This window comes from Lingula anatina, chromosome 3 (genome assembly GCF_051362555.1).
Source record: "Lingula anatina isolate TDL-2025a chromosome 3, LinAna3.0, whole genome shotgun sequence".
In the NCBI taxonomy this organism is placed as follows: domain Eukaryota; kingdom Metazoa; phylum Brachiopoda; class Lingulata; order Lingulida; family Lingulidae; genus Lingula; species Lingula anatina.
In genome coordinates this window covers 24731644-24759608 of record NC_141769.1, presented here as the reverse complement: position 1 = coordinate 24759608, position 27965 = coordinate 24731644, and the positions used below count along the sequence as shown (strand labels likewise).

Sequence of the window (27965 nt, the reverse complement as noted above, 5' to 3'; positions counted from 1 at the left end):
TGTATTGCACACTGTAAACGTGCCCGCGTTTGGCTTTTGCTCATCAGACACAAGCTTTATAGTTTGGGATCGTGATAATAATAATTGTGTTACGTATTCTCTTCCCAGTTTCTCTCCACACCTCTCTCCACTCGGCAACACCTAGGCAAATATATCTAAACTAATCTCTTTTATACGCGAAGAGAGGTCTATAAAACATTTCGACTGTAAATCCCATAACGTGCTAAACCCTTATTGCTTTTAGTTTCACGTCTGCATATCAAGGCACTCTTAAGGCCTGCGTGCACGTAATCAGCAGGCAATTAAAGTATACGAGTCTCTCCCTCTGCCGGTTCAATACTACGAGACAAGATGAAGACTGTTAGCCTAGCCCTGTTCCTGCTTCTTCTTTGTCTGTGGATACACCCTGATACATGTGCCACAACGGACGACGAAGCTGCATGCCAAGTAAGTGTTCGAGTACCTGTACATGCGTGCTTTTCCCAGGGTATTGATCGCCTTTCAATTTTTCTTTCTTTATCTACTTGTTTTTTAAACAAAAATAATATCAAATAAAAGTGAATAAGGCCCATTTGATAGAAATTGAATGTGAAAAAATCTTTCTTTTTTTTAAAAACTTCGTGTCTCGTAAGAGACAACTTTAAAATACTAATGGACATATTTACTCTTTAGTATTTTCAAGATAATGAGAAAATGCACGTCAAAATCTTTAAAGCTAGAAACAACTGTTACTTAAATAATTTATTAAGTTTAAATATTACCTTCACAGCTAAAAGTAATGTTTACTATATCGGCATGTATTTTTTACCATCATTTTCAAATTGTTTCCATGCAGTTATGGAATATACAAAATACAGAAATATGAATTTGCACATAGACACATTATCTGCCTTACTCAAATCATCCAACACAATAAATTTTTTAGAGTATTTAGGATTCCTTGTATCGATCGGGACACTGTACTTGTAATAACGGGGTTTTGTCACATCAATTCCTTTTAAAAGTTGAAAATTTATATATTTTGAAAACACAACGATAACTTTCCGACCAACAGGTAGCACGGAACGACCTTCGTTAACCCACGTAACAGAGCTTACATCACAATATATATATTAGTATAGCTACATGTATTTTAGCCAACACTACGAATTCTTACTCTGTACTATAGGCCGACTGAGTGGTGAAATTAATTCCCTGCCAAAATTATTGTTGGACACAGAGTAGAAAAAAATAGTCATGTATTTGAATATCTAGTAAAAAATCAATCCTTGGCTCTAGTAGAGGGTATCGAATCCTCACGCAATACCATGGGAGTCATGATCAGCTACTTCAGGGCCGTAGCCTCCGGGGGGGTGGGGGGGGGGGGGCAGGGGGGGGCAGCTGCTGGGATTTGAGGTGCAAAAAAAATAATCGCAAAGGTAAAAAAAAATTGCAAAGTTGGTATCATTTTCTGTGAAAATGCACCAGAATGCAGTATTATACATACAGTTTTTTTTTTTAATTTCCACACCGTGGGAGGGGGACACCCCCTCCCACCTCGGGGGCTTCGCCCCCTCGTTTCCGCTTACTGCCCCCCCTGGCATTTTGCTCAGGCTACGGCCCTGTACTTATATCTTTACAGACACGGGGAGGAAGGGGGTCTACCTATGAAGTTATTCTACTAGGGCGAATCCGAAAGCACAGCTTATTTTTTAAATAGCACTTTCTATTCTCTGCCAAAATAAAAATAAAAATCAATTAATAATGATAAAAATAAAATCGGAAACAACATTAAGTCCATCTTTGTGAGTATTATACATGTATAGTAAAACCGCCCTAGGTCTTAAAATGTTTGTTTTGACACCTCCCCAAGTTGCTATTGTTCCCATCAACAAGTTTTAATATTTCAAAACTAAAAAGATCATTCATTCTAAAAATCTTTTTCAGAAAGCCTGTCATAAGGCGGAAATACAATGCCTGGCGAAGTGCCCGGATCTTCGCTGTCAGTGGTTTGGATGCTCCCCCTCCGAAGCCAGGTGTAAAATGAAATGCAAGAAACCAATGCCGTAGTTTGTCGATTAACAGTATTTGAAGTCAAGCACACGTTACACACATGCTAACTACATACAATACTAACAGTATGGTACCATTGTAGAAAACCTGAATCAGGAAGATCAGGCCCTGTTGAACTGCTGACATAAAAATACACTCGCCTCTGCCAGTTACATGTACATGTGTATTGCTCTTCTCTCTTTGGTAATTGAAATGTATAAGTGCAGTTAGAAAGGCTACCATGATGTTTTATTTTTAGAACTTGAATGTCTTCAACCTTGGAAATACATGTACGTTCCAGTTAACCAGAAAGATGAGAAAAAATTTATAATGTACAGGAGTTTGGTTTTCGAACTTTTGCCCAGACTTGGACGAATAAAACGATAATCAAATACGGAGAATTCGAGTAATGAATTATCTGACGATGCAGTAACTGGACGAATTCTCCCGGGATTATGAACTAAAGGCCGACATGATTTTCATTTCGTAATTTTTGAAACGGCAAACATAGAGGTTATTAAATTGTCATTTGACTACTCCTCTATTGTCTTGTTGTCATTCAACTCACGTGACATTTTCAACTTCAAGTAGGCCCTACATAGAGAGATAACAGCCCAAACATTGTGGACGTAATGCGAGAGCAAGGACTTGAATACATGAATACTAAATACATGTACATTAGATAGGCTTTCAGTCAAAGCCTCTGGGCAAAGCCACCAGTACGGTGTTAAATATGTCAAAAATGTATTCCACAGTTTTACATCAGTGATTTTTTTTTACCAATTTTGAGGTAAATTTTCACTAGTTACAAGACGGTAGAACACGTCTCGTAAGCAAGAAGGTTTGGAAGCCTACATGATTGACGTTAATCTGTCTCATACTTCAGGGTGACCATGATGTTTGTAACGGGAGACGATGAAAAAATGATACTTATAATAATTGGCCCTTTAAGAATCTATAGCCTTTTGATCATATTACGTCTACTGGTCAGAATCGTGAATTGCATGCCCCAAAAACTAGTTTTAAAATACAAAACTAAATTATTAGCTCCCAAAGACAAGGTTTTCGTATTTGTTTCAAGTAATTTAGATCGCTTTAATATACGCCTTGTTATTTTTGAATGTGCTTTTGTATTTCCTATATTAAAAAGGTAAGGAAGAAATGATGTATACTATACACACAGTTGTACATTTTTGTCAATAATTTCTGATGCAAGTTCATATCCAAGAAACGCTGTATGAGCACCGGCACTACAGAAATCTACCTGTAAATAATAAATGACGGCACAAGCAAGATGAGAAATTGTCGTGATTAAGTAAAAGGCTAATGAGGCTTTTACAGCTAAAACAATAACCGAGACCTGAAAATCAATGGCTTTTCTGGACTATATACGCTGCAGAGTGGTTGAACTCAGTGCCATGTTTCTATCGAAAATTCAATTATGAATGTGAACAACTGCATATATCCGAGGCAATCTCTTATTTTCGTATAACACATGCACCACTGGTTTCCTCGACATAAATGTAAAAAGTACAGTTGCACGCGCCAATCTTTTTTACTTTAAAATTATTCCCACAGGAGACATAATTCGCTTTTTCTCTCCGTGGGTCCCATTTGGCCTGTCAACCGTTCAATAAAACAAACGATAAAAGAATATTTAAAAACAATAACAGAACTGGATCAAAACCTAGGAAACGCCCGATTTGATTATGATATGAGTTGGATAAGAAATATTGTTCTAACCTTACTTCTGCCTTCCGTCTCCTCTAATCATACACTTTACAAACTAGAAACCTGTACATATCATCTGCACTGTCGCAAAAGCTTTCTTAGACACTCCGAGCACATACTGGGAAACGGCATTGCAAAAAAAAGCATGCATAATATATTCGACAGATGTCTCCCTGTCACCGTTGCACTTGTTACCAAACGGTTTTACATCTTCTAGACGGATACTATCCTAGACCCAGTGGATATTTGTGGAAGTAATTTGTTCTTAGCAACATATTTTTTTGTCATAGGGAGTCTTCCCACGCAGTCTTGCGTTACATGCACGTGGTTGAAATGCTAAGTTCATGGTTTTATAGTTTCAAACAAGTTATTTGTATCCGAATTCATTCAGATATTGCTTCAGTCTTAAATAACAAGTGTGATATTATGATATAATAAACAAAAACGTTTCCTTTTTCTTCTGTTTTCCTTGTGCAAAACTTATTTGCATCAAGTTTAATATACTTACAACGCAATTGGAGGTATACGGATTTTAGAACATTCGGACTATCGGCACGTACCTAAATGACATGTGATGAAAAGCTTTAATAAACTATTATATAGAATAAAGCACCATGTTCTGGTGTTTATTCCTTCCGGGATGGATTAAATAGATATCAGTACTGTAACAAAATAAATCAAAATGATTAAAAAGTCGTTTAAAAGCTATCTTAATAGTTGTTTGGTGTTTACGATGAACTAGTGAATTGTTTAAACTCCAGTTTAAGAAGTACATTCAATTGAACTTGCTTACGAAGTCAGCTAAAACTGGAGTGAACAAATGCAGCAACTGCCTGAGATGAGTGAAGTGATTAACCTTGAATAGTACGTCAAGGTTACCTCATTCTATCCGTGTCTAAGGACATATCGAGATAGGATAATTGCCCAGGTAAAATGGGGCAAGAGGGGCAAGTCCATCCATCTGGATGGGTGTCAGGTAGGGCGAGTCCATTCCAATTGGCAGGGGTGTCAGGTGGGGCGAGTCCATTACCTTGGAGGGGGGGGTGCCAGGTGGGACGAGTCCATTCCAATTGAGGGGTGTCAGATGGGGCGAGTCCATTCCAATTGAGGGGGTGCCAGGTGGGGTGAGTCCATTCCAATTGGCAGGGGTGCCAGGTGGGGCGAGTCCATTCCTTTGGAGGGGGTGTCAGGTGGGGCGAGTCTATTACTTTGGAGGGAGTGTCAGGTGGGACGAGTCCATTCTAATAGAGGGGGTGTCAGGTGGGACGAGTCCATTCCAATTGAGGGGTGTCAGGTGGGGCGAGTCCATTCCAATTGAGGGGGTGTCAGGTGGGGCGAGTCCATTCAAGTGGAGGGGTGTCAGGTGGGGCGAGTCCATTCAAGTGGAGGGGTGTCAGGTGGGTAGAGTCCATTAAATTTGGCAGGGGTGTCATGTGAGGTGAGTCCATTTTATTTTAAGAGTGAAATTTATTTTTATCACAAATAAAAATTAACATTATTAACTGCACATTTAGGAATTTGTTAAAATCAAAATTGGTCAAATATTATTTGTATGATCTCAGTTTGCTTTAGAGAAGAGGAACTCATACTTTCAAAATATTAATTTTGGGCAAACGTGGTTTAAGGTAACACTGGAATATTTCCATCTTTTTCATTTTTTTTTCAAATTTCAAATTGAAGTTTTCATACGAAGAATAGGGTGGGCATTATATAAAATAAAATTACGAACTCAAAACCGTTAAAAATTAACCTGTCCTATGTTGAGAAATAAGAAGAAGAAAAGAACGTTAATTTAAAGTTTAAAATTCATATAAAATATTCAGTAAACTTTACAGGGGTAAAATGAACAAAATAAGATGAATACAGTTGATAAATGAATGGGCAGTTAAAACATAAAGATATAGTACAATTTAAAGATAATAAGCGAGTCAAATCAATTATAAAGTCTTTTGAAAATAACAGTAGTTTTATATATTGTTCCATTCATTTGGTCCATAGACTTGAAGAGCCAGATCGCCGTATATTTTCTGGCATTACATGGCATCAGCAATTTCTGGTCAAGTGATCTTGAACTACGTTTTGAAGCATTATGGTTAACCAATTTTAGTAGGTAAGGGGATGTTAATTGATAAACAATTTTGAATAAAATACCTGCTCTAACAAGAAGCCAGAGCAACTGCTTTACAATATGTGTGATACGAGTCGCCCAGGGTATGCGGGTTACAAGACGCGCTGAAATATTCTGAATTTACTGCAGTTTTTTATTCACATAATTATAGGAATGTTATATCCAGGAAAACAGATGCAACAGAACAAAAGATTTGTTAATTTTTGAAAAGCGGTATTGTAAATTTTTACAAATTTACACTATGTGGGTTGTTGGAAACCATTTTAGATATTTTATTGGCGTGTTAAATGGTTTGAATGCTCAAATCCCACTATTTACATATTAATACTGGGCAAATTGTTATCATGTTTAGAACTATTTTAATTTAAGATATCTTTAGATACATCAAGTTCAAGAAATTATTTACAGATCAGATTAAGTACATAGAGTTTGAAAGTCCTCAAACACAAAATTATATAACTAATTTCAAATAAGAAAGATTTATATCTATATCATTATTATTTCAAAACTGAATGAAAAAAAACGCGGAAATACTCAAATATTTATTCAGCTTTCAAATACAGTGTAACAGATGCACGAATGAGCGTGGGATCCCTGTGTGTGAGACAAAGGCTAGACATCATAGGTTGCTTTCAGGCGCATGCTATGCAGAGCCTCGTCGAGCTCCTGAAAAGAAAAAAATTATGTTTACAATTTTAGACTAAATGGACAGGCTTTCACACAACATACAAATATGCATGTAATATCCCACAGGAGAAGGTACTTATAATTGAAATGGAGTGCGTATTTATTGACTAGTCTGATGCTCAGACTCAGCTAGCGTCACTAAATAATGTTTTATCCATATATGGGAAGGAATGAGCGCAAAAAAAAAAAAACAAGGTTGGCTTACGCCAAAATCATAAACTGGATTTAGTTCATGATATACTGCAACTATGTGAGGCCTCTTACTAAAAACATTGATAATGCAACCCGTTTTATTTGAAGGGGGATTATTTCTGTGACCGTTAATATAATTCTCTTGATATTTAAAGTTATAGCACTTATTGAAGTGCATATTGACGCATTTTGACAGAATTGTAATAATTACTTATCATAGACCTTGGTGGCAACACTTACATTTAAACACGTACTGTACACACCATTTTAAATAAGGTCAAAAATATTTGAAATCGATTGTAAGTAGCACACAAAATGTCCAAACAGATAAAAAAAATGGTGCAGAGCTTAAAGATTTCAAGCAAACATAGGTTTTCACCAAATGTAAGGTGAAAGCGCCGTTCATCCCGTACTTTTGGAGTCCCAATGCAAAATATTATTACCAATGAATTCTACCATTTTGAAGAACATACAAGTAATAATACTAGTACAATTTGTCGTACATATATTTTATCAATCTGAGCCTTAAGTATTTAATGGTGGAAGTTATTGAAGAAAAAGTGATACTCACAAACATGTGTTTGCTTCTATGCTTTCTAAACCCCAACGTTGTGACTGCACCACACATACTGTTGCGTCTACACCGGACCGTGTCCAACTGCCAAGTGAGCATTCGGGAAGACAGCTCACACTTATTGTTATGCAAATTACAACAGGTATGGCTCATTTTAGGTGATGGGTTGTTACTGAAACTGTGTAGGAATGTTCAATTAATCCGGTGGTGATGCCTTTACATTCGTTCAATGTGTTGCGTATAATCGATGGCACATGGGATACCCATGTGCACCAGTGCCTCTTTATGCTAGATCTAGGTGTGACAGAGCCTTTATATATTGGCTCGACCATCAGCAAACATCACAAGGTTATTTATGTGAATGGGATTGTCCGCAGATGAACGAAAAGGGTCGAAAAAGCATACACACAGTGTACATGTAGACTACACTAACACAACCACATCCTTTCAGTTTTGAAGCTGAGAGGCAGGGTTGAATTAACTTTTCCGTACATGCCGATCTCAGAAATACTGGAGGACGCCATGTTGTTTCCCCAGTGACTAACATAGTTAAAGATGAATTTTAAGATCGAGCTTTATATTTTGGTTTATTATTATACGACAACGGAGCACCTCCCCTTCACCAACCCTTCCACCTTCCCTGCATAATCGATTGCAATTTCTAAGTGGCAGAATCGAATGAAAAACGAAACTTGAAACTAGAGTGTACAGAATCTGATGTGAGTGGGTGTTTTATCACTAAAATGGACATTCTGCATAACTTGGAAGAGTGTAAAAATCGTGTAAAATCTATTCAAGGCACTTTTTACATAAAACTTGCGGCGAATCTTTCTTTCTTTACTTTCATTATGTTTTTATCCAACGAGTTTCAATATTTTAGCACCATATATTCTAATCCAAATTTTCCAAATCAATATCCAAATTTTCACTTAACCCTGCGCCTCAATCCCCCCAGGATAGTATGTGTATGATAACGTTGACAACTATATTGTTAATTCTTCAGAGAGTTTCTGAACGTCGTGTGTTTGCCCGTCACGTCATCTGGACAGAGAATTCGTGAACACAAATGTTTTTTTTTTTAATTTCAGTATTTTGCTTTATTTCATTCAGTATCTACTGTAAGATAGATCTTCAAAGGTATGAATTAAAAAGCGTGTCCTGATGAACAACACGGTCCATCATTGGTGATGTATCTTAGTACACTGGCAGATTGCCAGCATTCATTGGCGGTCTGCCAGCAGGGCCGTGCGTCTGCGGTCTGCCGGCATACACTGGCGGGTTAACGTTGCCAGCAGGTCCGTACACTGGCGGTCCGCCGGCATACACTGGAGGTCTCACAGCGGGGCCGTACATTGGCGGTCTGCCAGCAGGTCTGTTCACTGACTGTATACCGGGGTTCACTGGTGGTTGCGGGCCAGGACCACCTGGTGATCTGTTCCCAGAGCCTCTAACTGGCGTATATCTAATAGGTACCTCCCTGGTCTTGGTGGAGCTGACAAGGGACTCGGTCCCTTCACCATTGCAGCCATTTCCACTACAGGTACAAGCTTGGTTCTGTACTTTGATGTTCTGGAAGCCCGTGTGCTGTTGCAGTTGCTGAAAGAGGTTTCCATCCTTGTCTACAGGAGTTCCATCCACACACTGGCTGGTTGTTCGCACGGATACACAATCTCTTTCTATGGTTTCTACCTGCATAAACCGCCCGTTTCTCTGGAAAGGTTTAACATTGTACCAAGGAGATGAAACCACATGCAATTTTATCATAAGCTTGCATTAATGCTGTTGGCCCTGGGCTTACAAAAAAGTAAAAAAAATTGTTTCAATTTTTTCACTTAACGCGCAATTAGTTCTGAGGTTTTGTAGATCCGATAAGGGCAAACTTCTTTATTTTAAAAGTGATAATAGGCCTATCAATGATATGATATGGCACGTTTCTAACCTGAAGCTAAGGGCACGCTAAATCGCTCCTTGATTTTATTCTTTCACTGCAAATGGAACCATGTCCAACGTTCTTCATGATAAAAAATTGAATCTAAAATTAGTCTAGAAAGATTCACTAACCGAGGACATGTAAACTGTAGAATTTGTGATGCCACAGGAACCGCGGCAACTAATCATAGGGGCATACTGGGAATTCTTGCAGGATGCCTGAATCTGATTGGCCACCCCAGCATTCAGCATCTGTTCCATTGCCGGGTCACTACTCCGGAACTGCCTCCACTGGCACTTGTAACACTGGGTGACGGGGACTGTAATGAAAAAGATAGCAAAGTATACACTCTCTCTTTGTCCCATTCTCTCTCTCTCTCTCTCTCTCTCTCTCTCATTGACCCATTCTCTCTATCTTTCTCACAGCACTTTTCTCTATCCCGTATGTCTTTCTTTCTCTCTCTCCATTTGGCCCATTCGCTCTTATTTTCTCTCTGCACTTCTCTCTCTCTCTCTCTCTTTCTCTCTCTCTCTCTCTCTCTCTCTCTCTCAAACTCACCTGGGGCCATTACAGGAAGATTCCTGGTGTTTGCATTGCATCCATCCGAATTACACAAACAATAACGGCCCTGGACACTGGTAAAACGAGGCACAGTCCCCAATATGGCTCCCAAGTAACCTTGGACCTTTTTCTCGTCTTCCTCCATGGTCAGTGCTTGACAACCGACATCCAGGCTTTGTAGAGCGTTGCACCGGCGCATGTGAAGTGTAAGTGTTATTGGTGGACCTCCCTGAAGATGAGATAATTAATAATAGCATACCATATAAAAGGCATGTGTAATTATTTTAAAAAGTTCATACTTGACCAATATTTAAATTAAACGAAACCTCTTAGAGAGATGGAGAGGGTACTAGGCTACATATGTTCCTTTTCAATGACCATGTTTTATTTGTTGCCAACTTCCGTTGCAGATCAAAATTTGGTGAAAGTTTGCGTCCCTTACTGATTCCCATTTTCTGATAATGTACAGAACTTGGATATGATTAAAATAAAAATAAATTTTGTTTTTGCCCATTTTCTGACATTGGAGAGTACCTGTGTGCTGAATTTAATGGTTGCTTATTTTGCGAAGTCAGTATAGGCCTATGAGGAACATTCACGCACATACTAGTATAATAAAAGTTTTTATTACATTATTATGGAAAAAACAATACAAAAAACTCACATCTCTCTGGAGTCCAACGTTGGAGGACACATGTTCGCAAGAGCCCGGACACTGTATTTCATTGACACCCGCAGCATTATCGTCTGCGCACTTAGAGTTGAAAACACGACTGAATGCAGAAGCCATGGCGTTCTGTATGTCTTTGTTGTTGGATGTGAGCAAAAGACACGAACTGCATCGAATACTCTCGGCTGGGATTCAAGAAATATATGTTAGAGATTGAAAAAAAATTCAAAATGATGATAAACAAGAAAAAGATTCGTGAAAGATAAAATCACTGTTTATTTTTAATATACATTTATAACAAAATACACTAGGGGTTAGAAAACAAGCCCAGTTCAAACTTTAAATGTAATTTTTAACAAACAAAGCATTGTTTTTGGGAGCAGTTTCTTAATGGAATGCATTTGCTTAAATGTCGTTACGGATGGGTTATAAAAACCTATATAATTTTAGTCTCGTGGGAAAATATAATGATTTAAGTTACACCTGTAGCACCTAATGTTCACCATAATAAGCACGTTGTGGTGACTTTCACCCGAACCATTAATTTTTTACCGAGATGAAAAGATATTGAGCACTAAAAAAGCACTTAAAAACGCACAAAGGTGTGACTCTACCCATTAGTGAGCGGTGTGGGCGGATCATTTCCAGTTTTTGGGACAGAAATTGATGAATATTGCCGTTTTTCTCTTGTTTTGTATTCGAAAAACACCGATCGCGATTCTTTTACATTTTGAGTAACTTTGAATCAGTTTTTGATCTGTCGGAAACGTGTCTCCAAATAAGTTTTAAGATAATAATAATGTTTACTTGCAATTCAAATTAGATCGTACATACAATAAGTAACTGTATATGGATTAAAGCAATTGATAAATGTATTAAATGACCATTATATGAACAGTGTTTAAACGAATTTTAATGACATTTGAGTATCATAAAAGAACATACTAAAAGTACGATCTTTGTATGATCTTTGAACATATTGGGAAGTAATAAATTTGATATATCATCTCTTCTTGGAAAAGATCACACACTTAGGAACTATGTTAAGTACATTTCAGTGTACAGGTAAGTTTTTCATACAGATAAAATGGGAACAAAAGAAACCAAGATTGTGAAAACCAATATCAAGATTTTTCTATGTGCGATATATCGGCACATAAAGTGAACCCTTAATCTGGAAACCATATCCAGAAACTGGGAATAATAGCGTGTCATAAATTATTTCTTTCAAAATACTAATATATGCTAGTTCGTTCTTCCTTGTGTTGGAAGGGCTGTGCGCTGTTTGTTTAAAATGTCAGTGACCATCTTTACTCTTTCTACCTCTATTCTCAAGTAATTCCGGCAATTTCAAACATGTACAAGAACTGTTTTTCTAGAAAATGTAATGATATCATCTTCACATATTATTCACTATTCGCCAAAATACATAATATATATCCTATTCTCCATAAGTAAAATTAAGTGTATCGAAATAAAGGTATACATGTATAACAGCAAAAAAAAAAAAAAAAAAAAAAAGAAAAGAAAAAAAGACTGACCAGTTACAAGGAGGTGAATAATACGCTTTAAACGTAATTGAATTTTTTAGTTAAAAAAATAAATAAATAAACGCACAGCAATATGTATTCCAACATTTTGTGCTTACCTTCCCTTGCCAAGTAGAGGAACAAAAAACACAAAATCCCGAAAAAAGTCATTCTGTTGGAAGGCATTGACAGTGGTGCATTAAATATACCAGTGCGTCCAAGAGTCAAGCTTTTTCCGAACTGGTGTTTCTCTGAAACCACGGGGCTCTTTATACAACTTCATTTGACCCGAAGGGGTGACCAAATTGCATTATTTTATTCAGTTTGCATATGATATCAATTTATCCGCGAAAACATATGTTTTGCTGATTTCCAGACATAGATATACCGTCACGAGAATTTGGTATATGCCTTTTTAGGCAGATGTCTGTGTAGATTGGACATGAATGGTTATAAATTTAACTTGATATTTATATTGTAATCTCTAAATGCCGTTTTAAGTATACCTTTGAATATTTCACTTTTGATACGTGATACCGAACGTCACGTAAACTTAATAATGGCTTCAAAAAAAATAACTAATTACAAACACGCCGTGTGAAATGTTATCGGCAATGCTGTTTCTCACGAGGGGCAAAATGAACGCAAAAACCTTCACTTTGTCTGTGAATCCCGCTCGTAATTATCGTTCAGCACATTTCAAACGCGTATATACATGTACAACCCAGTTTTCATGAGTGCTTGGCTGACACCGTCATAGAAGACATTCGCCTAACACCCAAACGCAATATAGAGGTGCATTTCACATGCTGAAATATAAATAAATAGATAAAATTGAATGAATTTTAAGTCTTATTCAATTTTTAAAACATGTGAATAGAACAAAAATCCACGTCTGTCTTCAACTTTACATGGATTTTTCATTTTTACCATGTCTATACATTATGTAAGGAGCCGAAATGGTAATGTACATGTAGTTCCGGTAACGTATGTTCCGGGCCATATAATTTTAATTTTTATATCGCATTCCGATATATTTTGTACAGTGATATGACGTGAGGATTTTTTAAATTGTAACTCGAGGGGTTTTGCGTTTTGGCTAATACTGCGTAACGTATGTTTCCCAGGAATATTGTCAGAAGGTTTCATCTTGCCCAAAAACTTGGTGCAATAGGAAACAGGGTTTTATGTTGCTGACTGAAAAATATATTGTGGTTCCTTGAGAGAGTTTGGTATTTCTGATACAATATTTGGACCACGAATGGAAAACAGTTTATTTAATGTTCATTTTACTGTCAATGTAGTATATTCCCGCCTTTTGTAATATTCAGTGGCAAGCAAACTTAAAATGCTCAAAAAAAAAAAAAAAAATCAACAGCTCTACACAGATGATTATCATAAGTTTTACAACGTTATACTTGGGGGAGATAAATTAAAAAACAAAACCAGTGATGATTGGATTTTCAAAGTGAGTGGAACGTTTCCACAGTTTTGCATTTGTGACGGTAACGTATGTTTCTTTTTAGGGTTAGTTAAATAATTTTTTATTATTCATGGCTCCAGGAGAGTGAAACTTTGGCACAAACTTCTTCATATGGGACCCTTGAAGAATCAAACACAATTTGTAATCTGTGCACTAAATATATTAAGAGCATGCCTGTGACCTCATTTGCACCTCATATTGGGTTTGGAATTGGGTGTTTTAAAAAGGCATTCTGTTTGGGATTTTTCCACAAAATCGATATTTCCTCTTAATAATGATTAACAAAACACAAACAAATTTCTCCAAATCTCCCAACAGTGCTAGACCCCCCTGTTTTTGGATTCGATGCTTTATACTACTATTACTATTATATTATTATTTTATGATCATATTATTTAGGTCTAAAATAACGACTAAGACATATAACACCAGTGTCTCACGTGACCTCTTAGGAAAAATTAATCACATAATTGCGACAGAGAAGACACGGAGCAATGTGCCTTTTGTGCTATCCATTTCAAGTGTATACAAACATACCGTACCTCGAATCGTTAAAAAATGCTCTCACTCAGTTATGAATGACTCTGTATAGTATAATCAGTTATCATGATGCAAAACGCACTTGAATGATATAAATAACATATCCTTCTTTTTACTCACGGGTGATTCCATAGTCTCTCTTGTACATGGCTGACAATGAACATTTATAGAGGCACAAGCTTCCCATCAGGTCCGTAACGGTACCTTATAATTTTTCCATTATCATTAACTGTTTCCAACTGCTCTTTCATTAGTAAATTTCTGGAAAAAATGGCATTCTCGCAACTGAACAACTACTTAACAGCACATTCTCTGTATGGTAAATTCCAATCAGCCTACAGAACGGGTCATAGTACTGAAACAGCCCTGCTAAAGGTTCAAAATTATATCATGCTCTCATTAAACAATCACTGTGATGTCATCTTGGTCCTCTTGGATCTTTCTGCTGCTTTCGACACGATTGACCATGATATTTTACTACAACGTTTGCAGTGCAGGTTTGGCATTCAGGAATGGTGATTGATTGGTTGAGCTCTTACTTAAAGGGAAGAACACAAAAAGTGGAAATTAATTCCCTTCTTTCTGCCCCTGAAACCCTGAAATATGGTGTTCCGCAGGGATCGGTGTTAGGCCCACTACTTTTTTCACTCTATATGGTGCCTCTTGAGGAGATCATTTCTAAGCACAATCTTCAGACCACAATTTTTGCTGATGATACTCAGATTTATGTAACTTGTGATAGTCGGTGTGATTATTCTGTAGTGTCAGACATAGAGAAATGTATTGATGAGATCCGGGTGTGGATGCTTTCAAATAAGCTGGCTCTAAATGACACTAAAACGGAAATAATCTGGTTTTCATCTAAATTTAAAGATAGAAAGGACTGTGCTACTAACACTAATGTTCGCATTGGCAATGTGTCTGTGAAAGCATCTGTCAGTGCTAGAAATTTAGGTGTGTTTTTTTTATTCAGCTGGGATCTTTGACAAGCATATAGACAATGTTTGTAAGTCGGCATCTTTTTCACTGTGGAGAATAGGGAAGATTCGGAATTTACTAAATATAGAAACAACTACAAAATTAGTTCATGCTTTTATTACATCAAAATTAGATTATTGCAACAGTATTCTTTTTGGGGTGAGTGACAGCAAATTGAAAAAAATCCAATTGATTCAAAATTCAGCGGCCAGATTAGTTAAAAAGATAAGGAACCAGAGCTTGGATCATATCACTCCAGTGTTAAAGGAATTGCATTGGCTGCCAATCAAACAAAGAATTTTATTCAAAGTGTTGTGCATAATTTTTAGAGCTTTTAAAGAAAACACACCTGGTTATATTGCACATCTTATTCAGTGATCTGAACCACGCAGGTTAACAAGAAACTCTTTTGAAAACAATTTTATACTCAATCACTGTGAAATAGACAGAAAATGCAACAAATTCTATGGAGACCGGGCTTTTACTGTTTATGCTCCAAAATTGTGGAACAAATTGCCTTTTAGTATCAGAGCTGAAAGTGACTATAATACTTTTAAAGCCTGTCTTAAAACTCATCTTTTTAAAGAATTTTATGGTTAGTGTTCCTTTAAACCTTTTAGTTGTTTATCATTTATTAAGAGTGAGCTTGGGTTAATTTTAGTAGTATTTTAAAGTTATATCAATAAATTTTCTCTGCTTTCTTTAATTAATTAATTTTATCAGTAAATGTTAAAGTATTTTAGTATTGTTATTTTTAGACTTTTTAATTATTTGTAAAGTGCATTGAAATGTAAAAAATGGAATGCACTATATAAGAAATAAATATTATTATTATTATTATTATTATTATTATTATTATTATTATTATAAGATGATGATGATGATGCAATTAAATTCTTTATTGAAATTAAGACCCAATACATAAATGACACCTTCACAAAATACTCCAATTATGAATGGATTGGAATCGGACACCTCACATAATTTGCAACAGAAAAGTTTTCACCATCAGTTCTTTAAAATCCAGGGTAGTATCATGACTATGCAAAACTAGCGCAATACATCAACGGCAACAAAATGATGAAGCATGTAACATTTATTATGTATGAAAAAGATAATAATTTGTTCAGTAAAAATGAATGTGCTAAGATTAAATAGAAATTTTTGTCAGCAGTATGTGTTGATGTTTACAGAAAGAAATCCATAAGAGCAATGGCGGCGTCCAGCAAAAATTTTATTATTACTATAAGCGTCAACACCGGTATGTTAGTCTCTTTAGCTACTGTATAACACCTCTTCTGTGACATTAACAATGGTATCGGGGATTTGTTTTGCTGGATATGTTGACATTACACGTAAAATTTTGACAAAGGAAAAGACTAAAAACTAGCACAAAGTGTATGCGTAACCATACATAAACTTTTTAATCTTAATGACACAATGAATTTTCCATTGCACCTAATTTGTTGCTTTCATTTGCAATGTTTTTGATCATCTACTAAACAGTTTCGTTGCATCGTGTATGTAGAAGTTCATAACACACGCGAAGACTTATTTTCAATATATATATCATATTTTCAATATATATATATATATATCACACAAATAGATCACATTCGGAAGCACTTTTGTGCATATTGTAAAATTGGTGTTCCTGTCTTTCGTAGAAACTCTCCAGGGTTTCGTATACTGTTTCGCGAACTTGGAATCGCGTAGCAATGATAGTTATATGGTCCCCAAAGGTGGATGCGCTATGTACTCTAAAAGCAGCGTCGGATGTGAAAAATGAATCTGCAATTTGTAGGAATATTAAGAACTGATGCGCAAATGTCCTATTTAAAGGTTTTAACAAAAATAATTAACCATTTAACATGGACGGAACTGGAAGTCTTGCTCACGACATTAACAATGAAAAAAGAAAAACAAGTATGTACCCACTAAAAAAACTCACTAACACTGGAACAGTTTCCTATCAGGCAAAATATTACCTGCATCAATGAGCTTACACGCATTCTGGGTTTGATTGTGTTCATGCCAGTGATAAAGATTTCTGACGATGAAAAATAAATCACGTAATATAAAAACCTAAGCTACTAAATAAACCTCGTGAAAAAGGATGCATAAAATGTCCACGAAGGTTTCTTTGCAATCTCTATACAAATATTCATGTGGATTTGTATACAACATTGGTCAAAAAGGTTGTCCCACCCTAAGTATTATGTGCTTCTATTTATAAATGATCACATCACAGGTTAAGATTGTTATAAATAATTCAAATTACTGTTTTTCTTTTTATCAAGAGCTTGTAAAATATGTGGGTATTACCTCCAATATTTCTGTGACTGTCAGTCACCATCATCGGGGAGTAAATGACTAGGGTCATTTCACCTGGAATGAAAATCCAGGTCAATTGCCCCTAATCACTGGCCTTGTGTTGTAACTGTTACTTGCTCCCCCCGGGGCTCCTCTGCATCCCTCTGGAGCACCGTGAGGTAGATAGCTGGTAAATCATACCCCCCCTGTCTGTTCAGGTCTGGTTGTTTGGTCCTGATGTGTACAGCTTCTGCTATTTTTCTTTGGAATGTCCAGTTTTCCCTCTCTATCACTTTCAGGCTGTCAAAGTCTATGTGGTGACCTGGATGTTTGCAGGTATGTTCTCCAAGGGCTGATTTCCAGTTGTTTTTGGCCACTGAGTCTTTGTGTTCTTTCATTCTTGTGGCTAATGGTCTTCCTGTCTCGCCAATGTATTCTCCTTGGCAGGTTCCACATTTGACTGAATATATCACACCACATTGCTCTCCTTGGGTTAGAGGATCCTTGGGCTTCACTAGTGCTTGTCTCAGCGTCCAACCTGGCTTATGGTGGAGTTTGATGTTATATTTTTTATAAACCCGGCTTAGTTTTTCTGACAGACCTTGGCAGTATGGTAACACTATACTCTGCTTTGCACCCTCAATGAGGCCCATTGCATCCTTTTCTTTGTCTCATCATCCAACCTCGCAAAAACTTAGTGTACCAGCTTCACTTTTCCACCGATGTGAGACCGTGATATCCGATACAGAAGACAAACAAACAGAAAGGAAGAAGATTGAAAAAGACCTGTTAGCATGTGGATATCCAAAATGGGCACTAAAACAAGGGGAAAAAAGAGGCAAGAACAGACATGACAAAGAAAAGGATGCAATGGGCCTCATTGAGGGTGCAAAGCAGAGTATAGTGTTACCATACTGCCAAGGTCTGTCAGAAAAACTAAGCCGGGTTTATAAAAAATATAACATCAAACTCCACCATAAGCCAGGTTGGACGCTGAGACAAGCACTAGTGAAGCCCAAGGATCCTCTAACCCAAGGAGAGCAATGTGGTGTGATATATTCAGTCAAATGTGGAACCTGCCAAGGAGAATACATTGGCGAGACAGGAAGACCATTAGCCACAAGAATGAAAGAACACAAAGACTCAGTGGCCAAAAACAACTGGAAATCAGCCCTTGGAGAACATACCTGCAAACATCCAGGTCACCACATAGACTTTGACAGCCTGAAAGTGATAGAGAGGGAAAACTGGACATTCCAAAGAAAAATAGCAGAAGCTGTACACATCAGGACCAAACAACCAGACCTGAACAGACAGGGGGGTATGATTTACCAGCTATCTACCTCACGGTGCTCCAGAGGGATGCAGAGGAGCCCCGGGGGGAGCAAGTAACAGTTACAACACAAGGCCAGTGATTAGGGGCAATTGACCTGGATTTTCATTCCAGGTGAAATGACCCTAGTCATTTACTCCCCGATGATGGTGACTGACAGTCACAGAAATATTGGAGGTAATACCCACATATTTTACAAGCTCTTGATAAAAAGAAAAACAGTAATTTGAATTTATACATACAGAGCTAATGAAACTGTTCTCTCAGTTATAAATAATGATTTTCATTCCAGGTACCATAACTAACATGATTATTGATACAGAAAATACAAACTATAACTAAAAGCACATGAAACTGGGGGTGGGACACTCTTTTTGACCAATGTTGTATGATATGCATAACCAGCAATATTCCTCGGAAGCCTACATGTACCTATATGTATCCATCCCATATGAAATTCCGTCAATAGAAATTCAAAAAATCACTCTCGATACAAAAAAAGACGTTTTTACTTTTAAGTATTAAAATGTAAATGTCAGTCCTATATGTAATTGCCCTTGCTATACCGTATACACAATCCAAGGCGAATTTACAATGAAAATAGCTCGCCCGTCCTCGGGTTATTTTATATGAAGACTGTTTTCAATTGCAAACGTCAGTCATGTGCCGCGCCCAGTGATAGGCAAATGACTCGACCTGTCTTCAAAGTAAACTCGCTGTCAGTTTTTAATCTACAGGGATTCCATCAATTGTAAGCATATCATCATCATCTCCCTTTGTACTTCTTATCCGGGCTTGGTGCTTGCCTATTTTGAAATCCATAATGACAGTACTCCCAGAGAAGCGGCTCTGAAATACGAGAAATATTTGAAAAATCAATGAAGACAAAAGAGATAATTTGTGGATTTTTTTCCATTTCTATAATGATATAATTTTAAAAAAGAGCATTAACTTGATGGTAAAAGACACACTTGCACGCCTATTTCTTTTATAGGGCACTGGCTACAAATCCTACTTATTACGAGAAACAAACTTTCACACCGATTTGAAGGCAACCTTCGTGGTAACCTCTAAAACGATGCATTTTACATCGGTTTTTAGGTGTATATGACCTTAAACATTTTACAAATATTACTATTATAAAAACAATGGCGCCGCTCCGGTTGTTATATATGGAAACAGTGCCTATACTATGGAGCTCGAATATATCGATATTCTTAACATCGGTCAATGTGGCGTAGATGACAAATGGGATATCTATCAGACTACTTATGTTTGAGGGTTGTTAAGAGTAACCAAGGTAGTATGAAGTGTATGCGCACGTTTCCAAACGTGTTGCATGGTGCTCAACCAGGTTTCTGCGGGTGTAATACGTATCAGCTTCAGGGCCGTAGCCTGAGCAAAATGCCAGGGGGGGCAGTAAGCGGACACGAGGGGGCGAAGCTACCGAGGAGGGTGGGTATGGTGTGTAAAATTCCAAATTCCAGGGGGGGCAGCTGCCCCCCCTGCCCCCCCCGGAGGCTACGGCCCTGAGCTTCATGTAAGCTTTATGTTCCCACCTTACTTACAGTTCGTCTTATTTATTGGCTCAGAATATACGATGGATTGGGCTGAAAGGCACGTTCGATTTTTGTCACACGCCCCTTGAGGAAAAAAGAACATATTGAAAATCGAAGTCAACTTGTATACCAAGCAGCCTGTGTTTCGACACTGGTGCACCTGCACTTTTTATCCTCGTGGGAACGTACTGTCCTGAATAAACTGGATATCAATACAGTTTTACATGTATAATGTCGTGCCCAGTGCAATTACCCATAAAATACATACATTCCCTTTTTGCTCAATACAGTCAAGGTCAAATTGCCACCATTTGCCGTTTGTGCTGAGACGATTTTGTGAAATTCACCTCACTTTAAAAAGTAGGTGGTGGTTTGGTTTTCAGGCTAGTAATAAAACGTACTTATTAGAATATAGGCCCTTATATGAATTTTGGTAAATGCTCCTTTCATCGTTTCTGTATCAATTATAGAACTGCATCGATATGGGACAAAAATGAATCAAGGTATCTATTTTTACAATGAGTCTTATTTACGGAGAATTATGATTTACGATAATGCAATTATAATGCATTTATTTTACTGCACACAGATTTTTTTCAGACTTAAAGTGTATGGTTCCGGTGCAACAATTTTTTGGATCTACATGTAGGCTACATGTACATTTATGAAAACTGCACATACTGATAAACTACAGGGTAACGGTCTGACATATCCATTTGATTTGTTCATATTCATGGTATTATAGTACTTTTAAGTAAAATACTGTTTAGTTAATCTTGAAAGAGGAATGATTATCAAATCCACCGGAAGACAAGCAGTCTCGTTTTCAAAAACAAATAGTTGAAAGGGAAATGGAAGATGAGCTTTTTGTCTCCTCGCCCTTTTCTTGATATCCTGGCTCCAAAATTGTGTTCATAAAAAAGAGCACCAAAAGAGAGGATGAGAGATTGCATAGGAAAAGATTAGAAGATTCAAGGACATTCAATCTCTATTGATTAGTTATGTTAAATAAACGAAAATGAGAATACAAACCGTGGGATCAATTTTATCGTCGTCTACCCATACTTCCATCGTGTCCTTTCCTGAAAGGTAAAGCTCATCAAGTGCGTCAAGAGGATTTATGTGTTTAATCAGACACTATATGACAATCAATGCCACGGCAAGAGAATTTAAATTCAACCGAATTTTATACTGACACGTCGTTTTTCGGTTCAGATGCATGTGGTTTATGACGATGACCTTTGATAAAAATGACGGTGGTTTATCAGTTAGGGGCCTACTCGATGAGTGAAAACTTAGATTAGCAAAATAAGGCATGTTGTACTGAGATGATACTAATACAAGTTCGACAAATAAGAGGGCTATTCTTGAGAATGTAGTTATGCGAACAACGCTTTCTCATAAGAAAATTCTTTCTTTGCTGGCAAGTTTCCCACCATTGTCTTTGTTAAAACATATCTCTAATTCACAAATAAAGTGTAAATTATTTAACTTACTGAATATTATAGTAAGTTTATCCCCATCGAAGGTCCATGTCCACATTTTGACGCTTCCGGAGGAAATGTATTCGGTAGTGTCTTCTGTCTCTTCCTCTGATTCGGATGCCGAGTTACTGAAATGTACAGAAAGCTTATACATGTAGGCCTATGTACGTGCATTTGTCTCTTGTGTTTGCATATAGACTTAGCTAAAAAGAGAAGAGAAGAGAGAGAGAAAGGGGGGGGGGGGAGAAAGATTGAGAGAGAGAGAACAAGTACTGGTATTGTTAAACGTAGTTAACCTTTGAAACGTATTGATGATCGTTCTGCACTAGTATATGTAATTTTGTAAGATTGTTAACTTGAATAACGAATATCTTTCAATCGATTTGCCGTAGTTACCACTGGTTCTTCAGACGCTACCATCTACTCCAAAAATGGCCGTGATTTACGCGAGCACTACATGTAGTACGTACACAGACTTTGTAGCGTACACAAAGCGCATACAAAGTTTGATTTCTGTTGCAAAAACGATTCGTTTTTTGAGACAACAAGTACAAAGAGATTATGTAAAATACAGAATCAAGTTTTTTTTAGATACTTTACTAGTGAAAGGGGTGTTGGGCAATCCCCCCCTCCCCCCCTCCGGCGCCCTCCTTACCATCTGCATTCCTGGTTAATTGAAAAATTCTTTTTCACTCGAAATTAATCACGTGATGGTGTTTTTTATGTAAACATCTACACTTTGTACCTTTAAATTTCCAACTGGGGCCAATCTTCTACACAGAATAAAAGGAAGACATGCCCAATGCCACTTTATTATTACTCAGATCCTTGCAGGATACCACAGTAGTGACATATCGACAAATGCGTAGAACTTGAAAGAAGTTTCAATATTTGAGTTACAATCATCAATATTTGAGTTAAAACAATCGATATTTACAGCTTTTATCATGAATCCTTACCTTGAGCGTGTATAACTACGCCACTGCAAATTAACTGATAGGTCCCCAATGTCTAAATGGCAGAAAGCCACGTTTAATTGTCAGTATTTATCTAAGCTAACACATTGCAAGCATGGAATTGCAAAAAGGCATATTTGAATAAGACAATGGTTTTAGAAAGTAGAAAAATTAGCTCCCCCGTTTTGTGATTCATTATACATGTTGAAATCAAACATTGGCGTTTTCTGAAGAAAAGCAAATAACATCTGAATGAAATTTCTAAGTAGACATAAATGTGCCTTGATATGTGTCCAGTATTGGTGTCCACGGGCGTTGGTGTTGTTTTCCACATTAAATAAGCTCTTTAAATTATAGATTAGCACTTTGACATATCATATTATATTATATTATATTATATTAGCTGTAACAAATACCATAATATGAATGTTGAAGTGTTTCTGCTTTTCTTTTCAATTTTGAATATTGATTGTTTTGGTCAATTGTTGTATGGCAATTTTATTTGCACTATCCTATTAGACCCATTATTACTTCGTCGTCATTAATAGATAGATTTTAAGACAAATGAATGCATCAAAAAACAAAAGTTTTGTCCCAAATCATAGATTTTTGTTAATTTGTTCGATTATATATGATAACGATATGTGGCATGAAGAATGGCATAAAAATGAAAGAACGGATTCACGTGGCATGGGTAAAATTAGGTTTATCTGGATTAAAATAATCTTTTATGGGCGCCACAAATGACATACAGTTTCTGGTGTTAAAAACAGGTTAATACGTACAAGATCAAAGCTGGGATGAAAAGAAGCGGAAGTTGCACGGTGTATAAATTCTAGAATCAAGGCACAGCCCGAACAAGTCCCCCGTGCCGTGTGACTTGTGAGCATTAAAATGAATAATTTATTAAAGAGCCTTTCACCTGTTTTCCCAGGCGGTATATGTATGAGCAGATACTGTGAATGATCCATCCGTAGCCATCATTTTGCATGCATTGAACACATAATTCATAAGCACCCAACATGAATATGGTTATTGTCATCATTGAGTGAGAAGCCCATTATAAATCAACTGCCTGTTTCAGAACCATTGACTTAAAACCACTAGGGCAAAGACGGTTTATTAACTTCTATGTCATTGCTTTGTGGCATCCTACATCTATTAAAATGACCCTAACACTCTCCAGCAGGACAAGTTCGTGTTCAAGGTTACATTTGAACCAAGGGACAGAACTTGATTTGAGGACCAGGGTGGAGCCGTTACACATGTATACACTTTAATCTCTTTTCGTGCGGCGTCTGAGAGGAGGAAGGAGGTGGTCGAGCGAAATCGTACGGATTTACGGCCTCCGCAGCCTGTACGATTTTGTCAAACTACAACTTTTGACAATTTTGAAAATCGAAAGCCCGTAGGCTGTAGCTGTACCACAGATGGCATTGCAAAGTTCCTGTACGGGCATTGTTGCGGGGATCGTGATAATGTTTGAAACTGTAGTTGTTCTCTTACCTTTCCACCTTTGTTGGTTTTGGAAGAAAAAAAAAACAATTGTGAAGATGTTTAAACTAATGTATAATTCACCTGCATGAATGTTAAGTACTGCGTTTTTGTTTCTGACCACATGGGTGCTAAAAAGCGCAGGTGTACCATGAAAATCTGACTCCCCCAAAATGTGACCCCCCAGTTAGATTTTCATTATGAAAATGTGACTCCCCTGAAAATTGATAATTTGTGAAACAAGTATTTATCTTACTACCTGTAGGATTTGGACTCCCATAGCCTTTTCATAGGAGGCAATGGGTGGAAATTTTTTTCATAAAAAAATTCAAAAAGTGCCAATGTATTCTTCATTATGCACACAACAAGATAAAAGTTATTTACTCAAATAAAATAAGATTTATAAAGTTTTTTAAAGTTTTGTGAGGGGGAGTCAAAATTTTATGGGGGGACTCTGATTTTCATTACGAAATTTTGACTGGGGGAGTCAGATTTTCATGGGAGTCAGATTTTCGTGTTACACAGGGACTGCACCGACAACGCATCGCTCTTTAAGAAAGCCGCACTGAAGGACAGCGCTGAGACTGAAAGTACAGTATGATCACTTTTCAACCGACAAACCGATTTTCCCAACCTGACCCCAAGGATATGTCGGACAAATGGCACGGCACCCGTATGTAATGTTAACATGCACGTTGAAGCACGTAGCCTCTTACGATGTCAAAAAATCTCACGGAAAATCGAATAAGATTCCATTGTACGGCGCCCTTACAAGTAGCAAATGTAATCTAGGTTCAGCTGAGCGATAGTGAAGGTTCTTCGACTGACGCTTAATTGCAATCAAATCGCCTACTTCCTTTTAATGGTCTAAAATTGGCTTCAGTTGTATACCGGGTAGCTATTTTTTAATAAATGTATATGCATTTAATTTTAACTTACGCCATAAGTTCTACAAAAGTATATGTTTGGTCATAGCCTTTGTAAAATGTGCTAGGACCAATAAAATCGTGCCAATTAAAACGATTCTGATTGTGGACTACCGTCACGATACGCTTGTGCTATATCTTCTAGCACTGGGACTTAATACGGCAAATGGCAGCAATCAATATACTGTATTGTTAGTCTTTACGATTCATTGAATTCTACATTTAGGGATCTGCATTTAATGTGGGCACGAGCTAGCGTAAACAAAGGGCTCCATCATATGTGTTGATAAACTCGACTCCTACTCTGTCCTGCTGACCTGTGATGCTCATGGCTCAATGCATTCTACATCTTTCTACATTGTGGAACTGTAATTAGAATCACTTAATTTCTGAAGGTTTTTGTTATTCGTCATGGGCAAAATTATCTCATAGTTTTGCCCATGTATTAGCATTGTTACTGTAAAAAGTCTGAGCGATGTCGTGATGGAATGCCCAACCACGAACTTGTTGTGCGGCGTAGGCCTACATGTCGCTTGACTGCTCAGTCCTTTTCTACTTACAGTCCTTTGTTTTTATCTTTGTTTGCAGTGTTTTGAACCTTTTGGCGTGCGGTTTTCAAATTCAAGTCTAACATTCAAGCCCTGTCATGTTTAACAACGCAGGTATTACGGGTGTCCTCTACAAAGATTTGAGTTCATGTCTTGTATCACAAAATACCGTCAGTCATCACGAAATACCTACTATAGCTTGCATGTAATGTTGTATCGTTCTCACAGCAGTGCTTTATGTTTTCCATAGTTTATAATTCTTAACATCCTTTCAACGGTTAATGCCTTCGAAAAATAGCGACGGCGTGCGAAGGACCAGAGTAAAAGGAATGGGAATCGATTCTCGTTGCAGCCGCAAACCATCAGCTCAATTACCAAACTAAGCTATGGTTACTAAAAGACTACCAAACTTTGTATTCTAAACATCAGCAATAATCACTTTACCTCCTTCCCTTGTCCCTCTTTCTGCCGGCCATAAGCAGCACAGACATTCTGCTTTTTGGATTGACGAGACTGCTGAGTCGTAGAAGGACGTTTTTCTTGGACGGAATCGTTCGGCAGAATGTTATTGCGACACTCGGCACTAGCACTTTGGGCGAGCCTCCGTAATGAATGAGTAAATCTATAAACGCATCCAGGCGTGCTTTTAAAACGCTGGTGCGATCATCACATCAACTTGAACACAAAGGCCTGCATTACCACTATTAGTAGTCTAATTTATTCATGATATAGAGTTTGGCTGACAAGGTATTCTACAGGTCGTGGAGGCACGGTATCGATCATATTTTTGCGGACCAACAGTGTCAGTTAAAATGGCATTGTGTTGAGGCGAGTGCTACACGATATCAATTAGATTACAGTTCAATACAATTACAGTTGATTGATCAAATGAGCATTAATTACTAGGCCTTTTCCTCAACATATGTTTTGGAGTGCCCCATTGGATTGTGAGACAGCATTGCAAAAGAGCATCGTCTTTACAAATTGGCGGAGAAAGGATTATGTCACGCGCAATTCCGCTTTGTTCTATAGCTATCACGGCAGTTTCAGTTGGAGATTCTTTGTAAACAATATTGGATTTCAAGTCGGCCTTGCTTCTCTGAATGAATTTGCTTTCACTCAACTGTTGAAAGTAAAACACGGAAGCATACGATGGCATTAAGTTCTTGAGTAACATGACACAGTCCAAAACACCTTTATGCTTCATCAACTACGAGTATGTTCATTCATGTTTTTCATACAAAAGTGAACATTTCTAAATGGTTTAAGTGACAATTAGAACAATGTGATATGATGTGATATTGATGTTGAAGTGTATTTATTTTTAATTCTGCACGTGTATGTGGCTGAGTGCTTAGGATTCAATAAACTGATATTCATGCCTAAGGCATTGCTTGCGATTTAATTCAACTTAGCTATAATTTAGACAATCGACTGGATCTGCCCATTGTTTTTATTCAGTGATCATTGCATTTAGCTGTATTTCTTTTTCTCATATATTTTTACACTCGAAATTTATCGGGAGCTGGGCCGTGAAAGAGGGTTGGTCTTTCTGCATAATTTTGTTTCGGTAAAACAAAACCTTTAACGCATGTCTGTATATTTCATAAACTCGGATGTGAGCCCTTTTTGATAATTGTTTTGTTCTCGCCCATCGATGTCATAATTTCAGTAAAATATGCAGTATGCAAATGACAACTTTAGCCTTTCTTTGCGGGCAAACCTCAAAAGCAAATATCAATGGATATATTGTTCTTTCTCTCTCCACAGATGTGTAATAGGCGCCCGTGTATATCGTGCGGGACATTGATTCCCTTTAACATCGTTAAAGAATAATGCCTCGACAGAAAAAATGTACACAAACCCCAGGAAACAAACGTGTACGGATAGAGACGGTAGGGATGTGATCGATGTTACTAAAGACTCCAAAAAAGACATACTTGTGTTGTTTAGTTGTCCACATGACTTGATTTCATGCTTTTATCTCCGATGACATATTTGCTGTAGAGGACTTCATGTACCTTTTACCCCGGTACATGTACATCTGAGGGGTAGTACAAGTATATATTTTCGGCTGCCCGGCCAACTGTTGTCCCCAATTTATTATATGGGCCTATACATGCATTTTATGTCACAAGAGAGAGAGGGGGGGGGGGGGAGAGGGGCCAACCGCTGCGCCCATTTTGTAATTTGCGTGCATTTCTTTCGGAGTATGTCACAAAATAAACAGCTGCACTCATTTTATTCTTAATTAAATGCATCCTGTATGTCACATGAAGTAAGACAATATTCAAGTCAATTTTTGCCGAAGTGTAACA

At 37.4% G+C, this 27965-nt stretch overlaps 4 protein-coding genes and 2 long non-coding RNA genes across 6 annotated transcripts; 2 read left to right on the top strand and 4 right to left on the bottom strand.

The window, feature by feature from the left end:
- The first annotated feature begins 111 nt into the window (after positions 1-111).
- LOC147763115 (uncharacterized) lies at positions 112-2567 on the top strand. Its single transcript, XR_015333664.1, has 2 exons — positions 112-447; positions 1927-2567. It is a non-coding gene; the product is annotated as an uncharacterized LOC147763115 (long non-coding RNA).
- A 3850-nt stretch (positions 2568-6417) lies between these two features.
- LOC147763114 (uncharacterized) lies at positions 6418-7427 on the bottom strand. The gene is made up of 2 exons (XR_015333624.1): positions 7341-7427; positions 6418-6556 (listed from the first exon to the last, which is right to left on the bottom strand). It is a non-coding gene; the product is annotated as an uncharacterized LOC147763114 (long non-coding RNA).
- A 933-nt stretch (positions 7428-8360) lies between these two features.
- On the bottom strand, positions 8361-12256 carry LOC106179475 (uncharacterized). The gene is made up of 5 exons (XM_013563112.2): positions 12153-12256; positions 10499-10689; positions 9832-10063; positions 9405-9592; positions 8361-9053 (listed from the first exon to the last, which is right to left on the bottom strand). The coding sequence occupies exons 1-5, from the start codon at positions 12217-12219 to the stop codon at positions 8538-8540; spliced, it is 1194 nt and encodes a 397-aa protein (XP_013418566.1). The 5' UTR covers positions 12220-12256; the 3' UTR covers positions 8361-8537.
- A 5198-nt stretch (positions 12257-17454) lies between these two features.
- On the bottom strand, positions 17455-18000 carry LOC147763113 (uncharacterized). The gene has a single exon (XM_087008749.1). It carries the CDS (start codon positions 17998-18000, stop codon positions 17455-17457), a length of 546 nt encoding a protein of 181 aa, XP_086864875.1.
- A 217-nt stretch (positions 18001-18217) lies between these two features.
- On the top strand, positions 18218-18739 carry LOC147763112 (uncharacterized). Its single transcript, XM_087008748.1, has one exon. It carries the CDS (start codon positions 18218-18220, stop codon positions 18737-18739), a length of 522 nt encoding a protein of 173 aa, XP_086864874.1.
- A 198-nt stretch (positions 18740-18937) lies between these two features.
- On the bottom strand, positions 18938-26324 carry LOC106179473 (uncharacterized). Its single transcript, XM_013563111.2, has 4 exons — positions 26092-26324; positions 21736-21851; positions 21272-21321; positions 18938-19529 (listed from the first exon to the last, which is right to left on the bottom strand). The coding sequence occupies exons 1-4, from the start codon at positions 26136-26138 to the stop codon at positions 19407-19409; spliced, it is 336 nt and encodes a 111-aa protein (XP_013418565.1). The 5' UTR covers positions 26139-26324; the 3' UTR covers positions 18938-19406.
- Positions 26325-27965: the final 1641 nt, after the last annotated feature.

Excerpts from the sequence above, each read along its gene's own strand:
- LOC106179475 (XM_013563112.2), bottom strand. The coding sequence starts at position 12,219 with ATGCCTTCCAACAGAATGACTTTTTTCGGGATTTTGTGTTTTTTGTTC. Across the intron at positions 10,690-12,152 it reads CCTCTACTTGGCAAGGGAAG|CCGAGAGTATTCGATGCAGT; the intron begins GTAAGCACAAAA and ends CTTGAATCCCAG. Across the intron at positions 9,054-9,404 it reads CTACAGTTTACATGTCCTCG|AGAAACGGGCGGTTTATGCA; the intron begins GTTAGTGAATCT and ends AAACCTTTCCAG.
- LOC147763113 (XM_087008749.1), bottom strand. The coding sequence starts at position 18,000 with ATGGGCCTCATTGAGGGTGCAAAGCAGAGTATAGTGTTACCATACTGC.
- LOC147763112 (XM_087008748.1), top strand. The coding sequence starts at position 18,218 with ATGGGCCTCATTGAGGGTGCAAAGCAGAGTATAGTGTTACCATACTGC.
- LOC106179473 (XM_013563111.2), bottom strand. The coding sequence starts at position 26,138 with ATGTCTGTGCTGCTTATGGCCGGCAGAAAGAGGGACAAGGGAAGGAG. Across the intron at positions 21,322-21,735 it reads TAAACTTACTATAATATTCA|GAAAGGACACGATGGAAGTA; the intron begins GTAAGTTAAATA and ends TTTACCTTTCAG. Across the intron at positions 19,530-21,271 it reads ACGATAAAATTGATCCCACG|AGCCGCTTCTCTGGGAGTAC; the intron begins GTTTGTATTCTC and ends CTCGTATTTCAG.